This window comes from Cherax quadricarinatus, chromosome 53 (genome assembly GCF_038502225.1).
Source record: "Cherax quadricarinatus isolate ZL_2023a chromosome 53, ASM3850222v1, whole genome shotgun sequence".
In the NCBI taxonomy this organism is placed as follows: Eukaryota; Metazoa; Arthropoda; class Malacostraca; order Decapoda; family Parastacidae; genus Cherax; species Cherax quadricarinatus.
In genome coordinates this window covers 22,009,430-22,022,760 of record NC_091344.1, presented here as the reverse complement: position 1 = coordinate 22,022,760, position 13,331 = coordinate 22,009,430, and the positions used below count along the sequence as shown (strand labels likewise).

The window sequence follows — 13,331 nt, the reverse complement described above, 5'->3', positions numbered from 1 at the left end:
ACACACTGACTTTCTTGGGTTATCCTGGGTGGCTAACCCTGTGGGGTTAATTGTTTCTCGGTATTCTCGATAAGCCACACTAATAACAGTCCACATCTTCGAGTAGTACAGTTGACCTTGGTGCAGCAGCAGCAGCTGACCGTGGTACAAATGATGTAAGTTGAGTTTTTCATCATATGTCAGGGTCAAATTTTTATGCTGACAAGCATCGTAAGTCAGTTTTAACGTAGGTTGAGGACATCGTAATTCGGGGGTCTACTGTGTGTAGAAAAATACTGTACGTATATTATATGTTTTATTTCAATTTATTTTTCATTTTAGTGTGTTTTTCAATTCATTCCCAGAAGCTGAGCTGAATGAGCTGTTCTCCCGTAAAGCTGTGATAACTCCTGACAGTGCCCTCAGCTCTTCCCCTCGGCCAACACCAGTCTCTCTCCTCTCCCGTCTTGTGCAACAATATCCTGATGGTCTTAATAACCCATTCATTGAATATGCAAAGTTTGATGGCACGGTTAGTTGCTATTCTTGTTTATGTTGATTAACTTTAATTTTAAGAAAATTCATATAAGTATTATATTAAAAGATGTGTTTGTGTGTTATAAACACTGGAAAGTTAAAGTTCTTTAAGATTTGAGGTGTTGTCACATTGTGCGTATGATAATAGGTTTGCTGGGATTCAAGGGGAACTAACTATCTGGATTGAAATTTGCATGTGGGAACTTGAGTGCATACATTGAAACTTAGGTAGGATGTTACCATATAAAATAAAATTCCCATCGTGAAGTAGGTTAGACTTCTTCCATCATAATCAAGGGTGTTGTAAAAACGTAACTGAAATGCTGTAATTACTAATAAAAAACCAAACAAGGAAAGAATTTTTTTTTTTTCCCCATCATTGATTTTTTTTTTTTTTTTTTTGGGGGGGGGAGAATTGACGATTAAAGTAAAATGTATAAACTATAAAAAAAAAATCTTACTCTATAAATAAAAATACATACATTAAATTATAATGTTCATCATTTTGTTTAATTGCCAATTAAATCAAAATACCAAATATAAAAGCTTTATTATTTTATAGATAATATAATTAATTATAATGTTCATTACTTTGCAGACTCACACAAACGTTCAGGCCCGTCGCATCAGGATTTTTTTGCTGCTTGGGGACAATCCTGTACCCAGTTACCCTATGGTTGTGTCTGTTGTTAATTGCCATCAAGCACGGGTAATTGATCTCATTGGCCTCATTTGCTGGCTGTATACCAAAGAAAATAGACAACCACCTCTGAGGTAAAGGAAGCCATACAAAAGAACAATGGTTTTAATTCTCAGTTTTTTCTTAAATATTTTGACAGCCCAACAAAGTGGCATTTGAAGAGTATTTGGTAAATTTTAAGCAAAACTTAAAATTTACATTTAGGCTAAAACAATGAAAATAAGTACAGGCATACCTCACTAATACAACAGGTAGGTTCCAGACCGCCATCCAAAAGTGAATCTCCGCTTTTTTTTCACTTGCCTGTGCATATGAAGGCCTAAAAACATGTTAGTACTATCATTTATTAAGTGCGCAGTAACATTAGACCTAAAAAAAAAAGAGATGCAAAAGTTTTGTTTTTTGAAAATTGCCGAAAACCATCCTAAGAGCAATGGATACGCCGAAAATAATAAACATAAATATAATTGAAAGCGCCATATGAGTGAAGCGCTCTAAAGCAGGTCCCTGTATTAACGAAGTATGCCTGTATATGAGGTGTTGCATGGCAAAAAAGAAGCAGTACCACAGCCAAAATCTGCATTAGTAAACAAAGTGATTCCTTAATGTTTCACCTGTGGGAATGTGTAGGTATTGTCTTATGCATCTGCAAGTTAGGCCCAGAGTCCTGTAATGAAGTGTGGTAACTTGAGCTTCATACCTGTGGTCTCCCCATGCCTGTTCTTTTCTCTATGGTTTGAATTTAATGCTTATCTTTTCTGCCACACAACACCTCACGTATTACAGAGTCGCTAAACAACCTTGTATAACAGTGTATACAAATACCATCTGACTTACGACCTGCTCGACATTCGACCACTCATACTTATGACCGTAAATCTGGCAGCAGGGTTGGGCGGGCCTATGCATATCGCCATACGACAGTTGACCACTACTCACAGCAGTGTACCATCTCAGAGTTCTCCCATTGCTTTGAGTTACCCTGCCCTATCAGCAGCATCATACTGTATTAACTGTACTGTACTGTATATATGTACCTGGACAGTAAATTTCACCATGGCCCCTAAGAGGAAATCTGAATCTTGCACTAAAGCTTGTGACAAGAAGGCAAGAAGCAAAGGTTTGACATTATGCTCTACCCAGTATGTTGGCAATTTTCTAAGGTTTGGCTTGCATCCATTTTGACGTATGACCGGTTAATCAAAACCATGTTGGGTCGTAAGTCGGATGGTACTTGTATTTAGTCTTGTAGTGAAATGCAGGGGAATGCTAGATCTTAACAATAATGTGAAATTTATATCGACTTCGGAAAAGAACATCTTTATTTAATTAAGCACGAAATTGCAATTCGGCTATTTTGGTCGTCTCAAAATTACATTCACCTGGAATAGTAATGATATGCATACTGTATATCGATAAGGTTGAGAGGATAGCTTCACATATATTGCTAAAACAGAATAAAGAATTTGCTTCCATGAAGACTTCTACTAGTATATATTTATTTTAAGTAATCATTGATGTTCTTTCAATGGTATGCTTATACATGTAATATTACAGGGGTGGTGTCGAACGATATGCCCTACACATTGCAGAGGAAGATGGCCAGGTTGATTGGGACTTCCAGGCTTTACGTAACCGGGATGTTATTGAAAAGTTTGGGTTCAATGTACTAGCTCTAGTCGAGAAGAAGGATGTCCGTGGACCATCACAGGATATTGTAGTCACTTTGTACGTTGAAATTATCTTTGGTTATACAGGTGCTCCTTGTCTTACAATGGGGTTACTTTCTGAAGAACCCATCATAAGTCAAATATATGATAAACAATTACTGCCACTGAATAAGTAAATAAACAAATACATAATTACTGTAACTAAATACCAGACTAAACACCAGAAGCAGGAGAAACATTTGGGCATTTAGTAGACATAATGAGCTGAAAATTTGGTTAAACACAGAAAATAAGTTTGATTATTGAATGTGCCCCCTCAAGGGAGGTTCCTTGATGCTGGTGAAGGGCTCTTGATCTAGGGAATTGGATCTGTGCTTCAGTTCCCTGAATTGAGCCTGAATACCTTCCATCCCCTTCCCCCCTCCTGCAGGCACTGTATAATGCCTACAGGTTTAGCACTCCCCCATGATTATAATAATACTGAATGTGCATCACTATTGCACCATCGCAAAATCAAAATATCGTGTCGAACCATCATAAAGCAAGGAGCACTTCTATTTAATGTTTGTGTATACAGATATGTTGTGTATCTTTATACGTATATGCTTCTAAACTGTTGTGTTCTGAGCACCTCTGCACCTCTGTGAGTGAGGTGAAAGTGTTGAATGATGATGAAAGTATTTTCTTTTTGGGGATTTTCTTTCTTTTTGGGTCACCCTGCCTCAGTGGGAGACGGCCGACTTGTTGAAAAAAAAAAAAAAAGTATACAGATTGTTCAACAATGTAATCATGTTGAGTTTTGTGTGACTACCGTACATACTACAGTACTGTAATATGATATATCAGATTAGGGAAGAGGATGTGCGGATCAAGGGTGAATATTAACCCTTAAACTGTCCAAACATAGACTATGTTTGTACCGCTAGTGCTCCAAACGTAGATCTATGTTTTATTTTTCCTGCCTCCAAATTTGGCATGATTGGCCTGAAATGCCTGGTCAGTATAGAATGGGTCTTAACACTCGGTGTGTGTAGTATTAAAAAAATCTAGGATCACTTAGTACCTTGTGGGAGCACCAGTTCAATTGAGCACCAGCTAGAGCAAATAGCATGGCATACACCAGGGATTCACTGATGTAATGTATTAACAGTCCTCTTTCAAATGGAAAGTGATGGATGTGGCCACAAGTGGTCGAGGAATTATCAAAAACCTTGATAATAACCCATGTGTAACATTTGTGCAACATCCTTTGATTTTTTATACCACTGGCTCTGTGTCTGTCTGTATCTGTTTGTTTATATATCTGTATATGTCTCTCTCTCTCTGTCTATATATCTCTGTATCTCTGTCTATCTCTCTCTCTCTTTCACATGTACACATAAGTACAGTTATTTAACACACCGGTCATCTCCCACTGAGGCAGGGTGACCCAAAAAGAAAAAATCTCCAAAAAGAAAATACTTTCATCATTATTCAACACTTTCACCTTACTCATACGTAATCACTGTCTTTGCAGAGGCACTTTGATACAACAGTTCAGAAGTCCCTCCAAACTGCCAATATCCCAAACCCCTCCTTTATAATGCAGGCATTGTACTTCCCATTTCCAGGACTCGAGTCCAGCTCTCCGGTTTCTCTGAATCCCTTCACAAAACATGACCCTACTCACACTCCAACAGCTCACAGGTCCCAAAAACTATTCGTCTCCATTCACTCCTATCTAACATACTCATACATGCTTACTGGAAGTCCAAGCCCCTCGCCCACAAAACCTCCTTTACCCCCCTCCCTCCAACCTTTTCGAGGACGACCCCTACCCCACCTTCCTGCCCCTACAGATTTATACGTTCTCCAAGTCATTCTACTTTGATCCATTCTCTAAATGGCCAAACCACCTCAACAACCCCACTTCAGCCCTCTGACTAATACTTTTAGTACTCCACACCTCCTCCTAATTTCTACACTCCGAATACCCTGCATAATGGTATTTACACCACACATTGCCCTTAGACAGGATATCTCCACTGCCTCCAGCCGCCTCCTTGCTGCAGCATTTGCAACCCAAGCTTCACACCCATATAAGAGTGTCGGTACAGTCCCCATCCCTTTCTTTGAAACCCTTGGGGCCAGCAGTGTTTCAAAATTCAGAATTTTTTGAATTTCAGAATGGTGGGGGTCTACAGCAGCACCCTATAATCAAACATTAACACTTCAGCAAAAACATATGAATACTCACACTAACTGGGATAAATAAAGACTACAAATACTACCACGGTTTATTTATAGAGTAATATATTAATAAATGAAATAATGGGAAAACTAGACCAGGAATATGATTCTTAAGACGATTGATTGACGGCATTTTTAAAGACTTCAAGTGTCATCTGTCTTGTTAACATAGGTTTCTGTCTAAGCAATAAGAACATAAGAAAGGAGGAACACTGCAGCAGGCCTGTTGGCCCATACTAGGCAGGTCCTTCACAATCCATCCCACTAACAGAATATTTGCCCAACCCAATTTTCAATGCGACCCAAGCAATAAGCTTTGATAATTCTAGTTACTCATGTGCAAGTCCCACTGAAATCCAACCCCTCTCACTCATGTGTTTATCCAACCTAACATGTTCATTCAACCAAGGAAGGAGCTACTTACATCCCCTTTATTAACCCTTCAACTGGACAAACATAGATCTACGTTCACGTGCGTAGCGCTCCGACCTTGATTTTCCCCATTTGAAAGCATGTAAAAGAAACGTAGATCGACGTTTGGAGGCCCCCCCGCACATGGACGTAGATATACGTTTGGACAGTTTAAGGGTTAATTCCTGTTTTCCATTTATACACCTCCACGAAAAAAACTTCGGTTTTCGGAACTTTTCAAATTTCAAAATTTCAGATAAAAGGATGGGGACTGTATCACTATATTTTCCTACATTCCCTTCTTTGCCTCCATGGATAACGTTATTATACATGGTGTAAATTACCTAGGATAACCCAAAAATTCAAGGCAAAGTGCTTGTAGATATAAGACATAATAAGCATGACTGGCAACTCAGTGGCAAGTAATACGCATTTTCACTTCATCAGGAATCAGACGTGACTACTGCATCGTGTGTAATACCTGTTGGTTTATGAGCTGCTCTCTAAGACTGAGAGACACATAGGCAGACAAAAAGACCGAGACTCACAGGCAGACAGAAACACCGCGACACACACAGGCAGACAGAAACACCGACACACACAGGCAGACAGAAACACCGACACACACAGGCAGACAGAAACACCGACACACACAGGCAGACAGAAACACCGACACACACAGGCAGACAGAAACACCGACACACACAGGCAGACAGAAACACCGACACACACAGGCAGGCAGACAGACACACAGGCCGACAGACAGACACAGACACACAGGCAGGCAGGCAGGCAGACACACAGGCAGGCAGGCAGGCAGACACACAGGCAGGCAGACAGACACAGGCAAGCAGGCAGGCAGGCAGACACACACACAGGCAGGCAGGCAGACAGACACACAGGCAGACAGACACACAGGCAGGCAGACACACAGGCAGGCAGGCAGACACACAGGAAGGCAGGCAGGCAGGCAGACAGAAAGACACACAGACACACACACAGACACAGACACACACACACACACACACACACACACACACACACACACACACACACACACACAGACACACACACAGACACACACACAGACACACACACACAGACACACACACACAGACACACACACACAGACACACACACACAGACACACACACACACACAGATACACACACACAGACACACACACACACACACAGATACACACACACACAGACACACACACACACACACAGATACACACACACACAGACACACACACACACAGACACACACACACACAGACACACACACACACAGACACACACACACAGACACACACACACACAGACACACACACACAGACACACACACACAGACACACACACACAGACACACACAGACACACACACACAGACACACACACACAGACACACACACACACACACACACAGACACACACACAGACACACACACACAGACACACACACACAGACACACACACACAGACACAGACACACAGACACACACACAGACACACACACAGACACAGACACACACACACAGACACACACACAGACACACACACACACAGACACACACACACAGACACACACACACAGACACACACACACAGACACACACAGACACACACACACAGACACACACAGACAGACAGACACACAGACAGACACACAGACACACACACAGACACACACACACACACACACACACACACACACACACACACACACACACACACACACTGTGTGTGTGTGTGTCTGTGTGTGTGTCTGTCTCTGTCTGTCTGTCTGTCTGTCTGACTGACACACACACACACAGAAAGACAGATAAGCAGAGCTAGACAGATAGACAGACATACATGTTTGTGTGTAACAGTCATCAAGTGTCACCCCACTGCTTACCCTGTCAGCAGTTTAGTGACAATCGTCATAAACACTATGCTTCATGAAGTTTCATATATACTCCAGCATGTCTAAAACATTGCTGAAACCTATAAATACTTTGTATATATTTCTAGAAAGGGAGGCAGTAATTTCATGCACTGGCCAGGGAGGTATACCATCTTTTAGGAGTGAACAAGAGCAGGATGTGAGTGTGGGGGAGGTGCGTGAGGCATTACGTAGAATAAAAGGGGGTAAAGCAGCTGGAACTGATGGGATCATGACAGAAATGTTAAAAGCAGAGGGGGACATAGTGTTGGAGTGGTTGGTATTTTTGTTTAATAAATGTATGAAAGAGGGGAAGGTACCTAGGGATTGGCAGAGAGTGTGTATAGTCCCTTTATATAAAGGAAAGGGGGACAAAAGAGATTGTAAAAATTATAGAGAAAACTGAGTATACCAGGAAAAGTGTGCAGTTGGGTTGTTATTGAAAGAATTAGAGGTAAGACAGAATGTAGGATTGCAGATGAGCAAGGAGGTTTCAGAGTGGGCAGGGGATGTGTAGATCAAGTGTTTACATGAAGCATATATGTGAACAGTATTTAGATAAGGGTAGGGAAGTTTTTATTGCATTTATGGATTTAGAAAAGGCATATGATAGAGTGGATAGGGGAGCAATGTTGCAGATGTTGCAAGTATATGGAATAGGTGGTAAGTTATTAAATGCTGTAAAGAGTTTTTATGAGGCTAGTGAGGCTCAGGTTAGGGTGTGTAGAAGAGAGGGAGACTACTTTCCAGTAAAAGTAGGTCTTAGACAGGGATGTGTAATGTCACCATGGTTGTCTAATATATTTATAGATGGGGTTGTAAAAGAAGTAAATGCTAGGGTGTTCGGGAGAGGGGTGGGATTAAATTATGGGGAATCAAATACAAAATGGGAATTGACACAGTTACTTTTTGCTGATGATACTGTGCTTATGGGAGTTTCTAAAGAAAAATTGCAAAGGTTAGTGGATGAGTTTGGGAGTGTGTGTAAAGGTAGAAAGTTGAAAGTGAACATAGAAAAGAGTAAGGTGATGAGGGTATCAAATGATTTAGATAAAGAAAAATTGGATATCAAATTGGGAAGGAGGAGTATGGAAGAAGTGAATGTTTTCAGATACTTGGGAGTTGACGTGTCGGTGGATGGATTTATGAAGGATGAGGTTAATCATAGAATTGATGAGGGATAAAAGGTGAGTGGTGCGTTGAGGTATATGTGGAGTCAAAAAACGTTATCTATGGAGGCAAAGAAGGGAATGTATGAAAGAATAGTAGTACCAACACTCTTACATGGGTGTGAAGCTTGGGTTGTGAATGCAGCAGCAAGGAGACAGTTGGAGGCAGTGGAGATATCCTGTCTAAGGGCAATGTGTGGTGTAAATATTATGCAGAAAATTCAGAGTGTGGAAATTAGAAGGTGTGGAGTTAATAAAAGTATTAGTGAGAGGGCTGAAGAGGGGTTGTTGAGATGGTTTGGTCATTTAGAGAGAATGGATCAAAGTAGAATGACATGGAGAGCATTTAAATCTGTAGAAGGAAGATAGAGTAGGGGTCGTCCTCGAAAAGGTTGAAAGGAAGGGGTAAGGGAGGTTTTATGGGCGAGGGGCTTGGACTTCCAGCAGGCGTGCATGAACGTGTTCGATAGGAGTGAATGGAGACGAATGGTATTTGGGACCTGACGATCTGTTGGAGTGTGAGCAGGGTAATATTTAGTGAAGGGATTCAGGGAAACCGGTTATTTTTATATAGCCGGACTTGAGTCCTGGAAATGGGAAGTACAGTGCCTGCACTCTAAAGGAGGGGTTTCGGGATATTAGCGGTTTGGAGGGATATGTTGTGTATCTTTATACATATATGCTTCTAAACTGTTCGTGTTCTGAGCACCTCTGCAAAAACAGTGATTTTGTGTGAGTGAGGTGAAAGTGTTGAATGATGATGAAAGTATTTTCTTTTTGGGGATTTTCTTTCTTTTTTGGGTCACCCTGCCTCAGTGGGAGACGGCCAACTTGTTGAAAAAAAAAAAATTGTAATAATAATAATAATTTGTACCTGTAATTGTTTTAACCTGTAATTGTTTTACATGATGGTAGGATTGCTGCTGTCTTTTGTCTGTCTCATAAACATGCAAGATTTCAGGTATGTCTTGTTACTTCTACTTGCACTTAGGTCACACTACACATACATGTACAAGCATATAAATACACACCCCTCTAGGTATTCTGCTATTTTCTTTCTAGTTCTTGTTCTTGTTTATTTCCTCTTATCTCCATGGGGAAGTGGAACAGAATTCTTCCTCCGTAAGCCATGCGTGTTGTAAGAGGCGACTAAAATGCCGGGAGCAAGGGGCTAGTAACCCCTTCTCCAGTATAAATTACTAAATTTAAGAGAAACTTTCGTTTTTCTTTTTGGGCCACCCTGCCTTGGTGGGATACGGCCGGCGTGTTGAAAGAAAGAAATAATAATTTGTCAGAGCATTATTCCTTCTAAAAATTACATGAGAATGGAAGTGTTGGTCTTTATTTATTCTACTGTACCACTTTGCAGACAGTTTGTACACAATAAGCAAGTAAGTAAGTTTATTCAGGTATACACAAATACAGTTACATAGAATTATCATACATAGCAGCACATGTGTAGAGAACCTGGGATAACCCAAAAAAGTCAGACAGAGTGACTTATTTCCATTGGGGTCCTTTTACCTTATTATTATAATATAAAGGTTATAATATTTTCTTGTTATTCTATAATGAAGATAACATATTATTATACTAAAAAGACTATCTACTACACGAGGGTCATTAAGACTATCTACAATACGAGGGTCATTACTAGGAATAAGGTAAAATTTACACGTATGTTAGCTAAAAAATAGAAAATCATTCCCCTCCCTTTCTGTAGCTACATTCATCAGACACCTTTTGGCACTCTTCTTGAACTGGTTCATGCTATGACTGGTTTTGACATGTGCGGGTAGTCTGTTCCATTCCTTTATTGCTGTACAATAAAAGGTGTTTGAAGCCTGGCCAATGACTGTGGGTACTACAAAATTGTGCTCTCTCCCCCTAGTACTATGATTGCTTTGGTTCCCAACCCTGACAAAATTGACAGCAAGATATTCTGGACAATGTTTGTGAGCAATTTTATAAACATGATTTAGCTTCAGTTGTTTTACTGTCTTCAACATTCAGCATATCCAACTGCTGTAATTCATCCTGGCCTACGTTCTCTTGGTCCCAGCCCCAGGATGAATCTTACAATTTTGTTCTGGGTGATTTGCAGTCTATCTATCAGTTTTTTTGTCAAGGCAGAGTACCATGAAGAGCAAGCGTAATCCATGTGGCATTGTATAAGGGCTAGACATAGGGTCCTGCAAGCCTCAGTAGGTAGACACTGTGCTTGTCTGTACAGGAACTTCAGTCTGGCATTCGCTTTCTTTACTACACTATTCCCTATCAATTCTCCTGACATGCATGGGTCAAAGGGGATTCCCAGATATTTTACTGAAGAAACCAAAGTGATGGGCTCCCCATTACACTGAGCATTAAAATTATTTATGCTTCTCAGTTTGTTTCGTGCCAAAGAGAATGGCTTCAGTTTTCCCTAGGTGTAATGATAGTTTGTTGTCTACTAACCATTTGCTGCAGGACTCCAGTTCCAGTGTTAAAACATTAGCTATATCTTGTGGATCTTTACCTGACACTAACAGGGCACTGTCATCTGCATACAGTAGGAGTTTGCACTTGACACTGATAGGCATGTCATTGACATAACATAAGAATAATAAGGGACCCAGAATACTACCTTGGGGAACTCCACATGTTATCGGCAGGGGTTCTGATTTCGTTTTGTTGATTTTGACTATTTGTCTCCTGTTGCTGTTGCAAGGTGTTTGCATGAATGTTTATGAACCACAACCAGACGCATCGTCTGTTTGTTTACATAGTGGGTGGGGTGGCCAGGCTAGCTTCCCTACACTACCCTACCTACCACACCACTTTCTACAAATAAATACTTTTCACCTTTCACCCTACATTAAGACTACAAATATTTTAAGGTAAGTAATGAGTGTACTGTATATGCATTTTATCACTCTATTTAAGCATCGTTGTAGTATATTATGTGTGGGTGGGGGTGGCCAGGAGTGCTACCACACCTAACTTCTTAAAGTAAATGCTACTCACCTTTTGCCCTACAATAAGACTGAATATTTTGAGGTAAATAATGAGTGTACTGTGTGTGTATTTTACTTTTTATTGTTTTTTAATGCCTAAGCTCTATTGCTAACTTAATATATGTTAGTGTAAACTTGTCATCTGGCATTCATATACATTTATAAGTGGAAAAATGTGGCATTCTGCTTTCCAGAGATATCTGCTTTCCAGCAGTAGCCTGGAACCTAACTTGCTGTATAAGTGGGGCCATACTGTATAGTGGTGTCAGCACTGGTATGAGTGTGTGTGGTAATGAATTTGACATGTGCAACATCTGGTGTCTTTAATTTGTACATGTTTCATCATCCATTGGTTTTACCAACACAATACAAGGACATAATGTGAAGACTGTAGAAGTATATACAAAAGATGAGGTGATCAGATCCTCAGCCTTTTGTACATATTTCTACAGACTTTTCGGAAATCTTGTCATTTCTTCAAATCTTATACAGAATATAGAAATTGTACATTTAGTATTAAGTTACAATTTCATATACTTTGCCAGACCTTTATTATCTAATTTTTACTTTGTTTCAGAACTGTAGCTGGGGGAGCATTTAGCAAAATAATTGTTGAGAATTATGATATTACATTGAAAGAAATTCTCAATAGGACGATAACCAAGAGAAAAGACATGGTTAAAATAATCGGTAAGTTGAAATGTTCTCAACATAAGCATATTCTTTATCAAGGAATTGTATTATTCTGTATTTGGTAATGATGAGTGCATGCTTTTTTATTATATGTTTTTTTCCAGACATTAAGTTAAGCAATTAGGACAATTCTTGTGTAAAGTTGGGGTATCTAATACTTTGTGATCATCTCTTTCTTTAACTACACTGTCCACACACTGACTGCAGTGCCTCAAGATCATTGCCTCTGTTCTCTCTACCCCTCACTTTGCTCTTACAATTAATGCCCCATATTTTTTCACTTGGCTTTTATTCTGCCCTTGAATTTTTCTAATATTCTTCTTTGCTTGCATATACTGGCTCTGGATGTTTCTCATCCTTAACAAACCTTCGTGTTTTTAGAGTGCACAATGGATAATACTCCCCAAATAGAAAAGTCAGTCTTTGCAGATTTTAACATAATTTACATATTCCTAAAAAAAACTCAACACTTGAATGTAATGGAATATCTGGGTAGGATTTTTCATTCCTTAAAATAGACTAGTTCCATGAGAATACCGTGTTTGATTTAATAACGACTTGCTCACCATGGGTTGAAACCCCACGTGTTCCGTGGTTTAATTTGAAGTTCGGCAAAGAAATAGCAATAATTTTTGTTTGATATCTCATCTCCAAACTTTAAGAAGGTCTTGTTTTTACAGATACTGGCTTGGATTATCACTTAGAAAAAGAAGATAAACCTGGCATTGCATTGGATCTGGAGAAAACTTTAGCCGATATAAACTGCACTGAGTTTGCTGTAGTACGAGACAACAGTACGTAACATTGAGAATTTTTATATACAGCTCATGCAGTCTAGTTCATTATTTCACTCTACATAGCCATCACAGTCTGGTTGATCAGACACTTTCAGCAAGTATTGTTTCAATTTCCTGCTGAAGGTTTTTACCTTTTTCTGGGAAAAATTCTATGATGAGGCTATCAGCAAAGGTTTAGATATAAAAGAAATTAATTAAACTTGAATTCTTTAAGTTTGTTTT

General features: G+C 39.7%; 1 protein-coding gene across 2 annotated transcripts in view; it reads left to right on the top strand.

Annotated features, from left to right (window-relative positions):
• The window catches only part of Sin1 (SAPK-interacting protein 1), a 32,717-nt gene that overhangs the window by 8,934 nt on the left and 10,452 nt on the right, over positions 1 to 13,331 (top strand). Inside the window, exons 4-8 of one of the 2 annotated variants that reach the window (XM_053781525.2) lie at positions 348 to 511; positions 1,115 to 1,290; positions 2,774 to 2,944; positions 12,197 to 12,309; positions 12,993 to 13,106. In XM_053781525.2, coding sequence (XP_053637500.1) covers positions 348 to 511; positions 1,115 to 1,290; positions 2,774 to 2,944; positions 12,197 to 12,309; positions 12,993 to 13,106 — 738 coding nt within the window. Of the gene's footprint in view, positions 1 to 344; positions 512 to 1,114; positions 1,291 to 2,773; positions 2,945 to 12,196; positions 12,310 to 12,992; positions 13,107 to 13,331 lie in introns of both variants that reach the window. The other variant, XM_053781524.2, reaches the window with a different exon arrangement.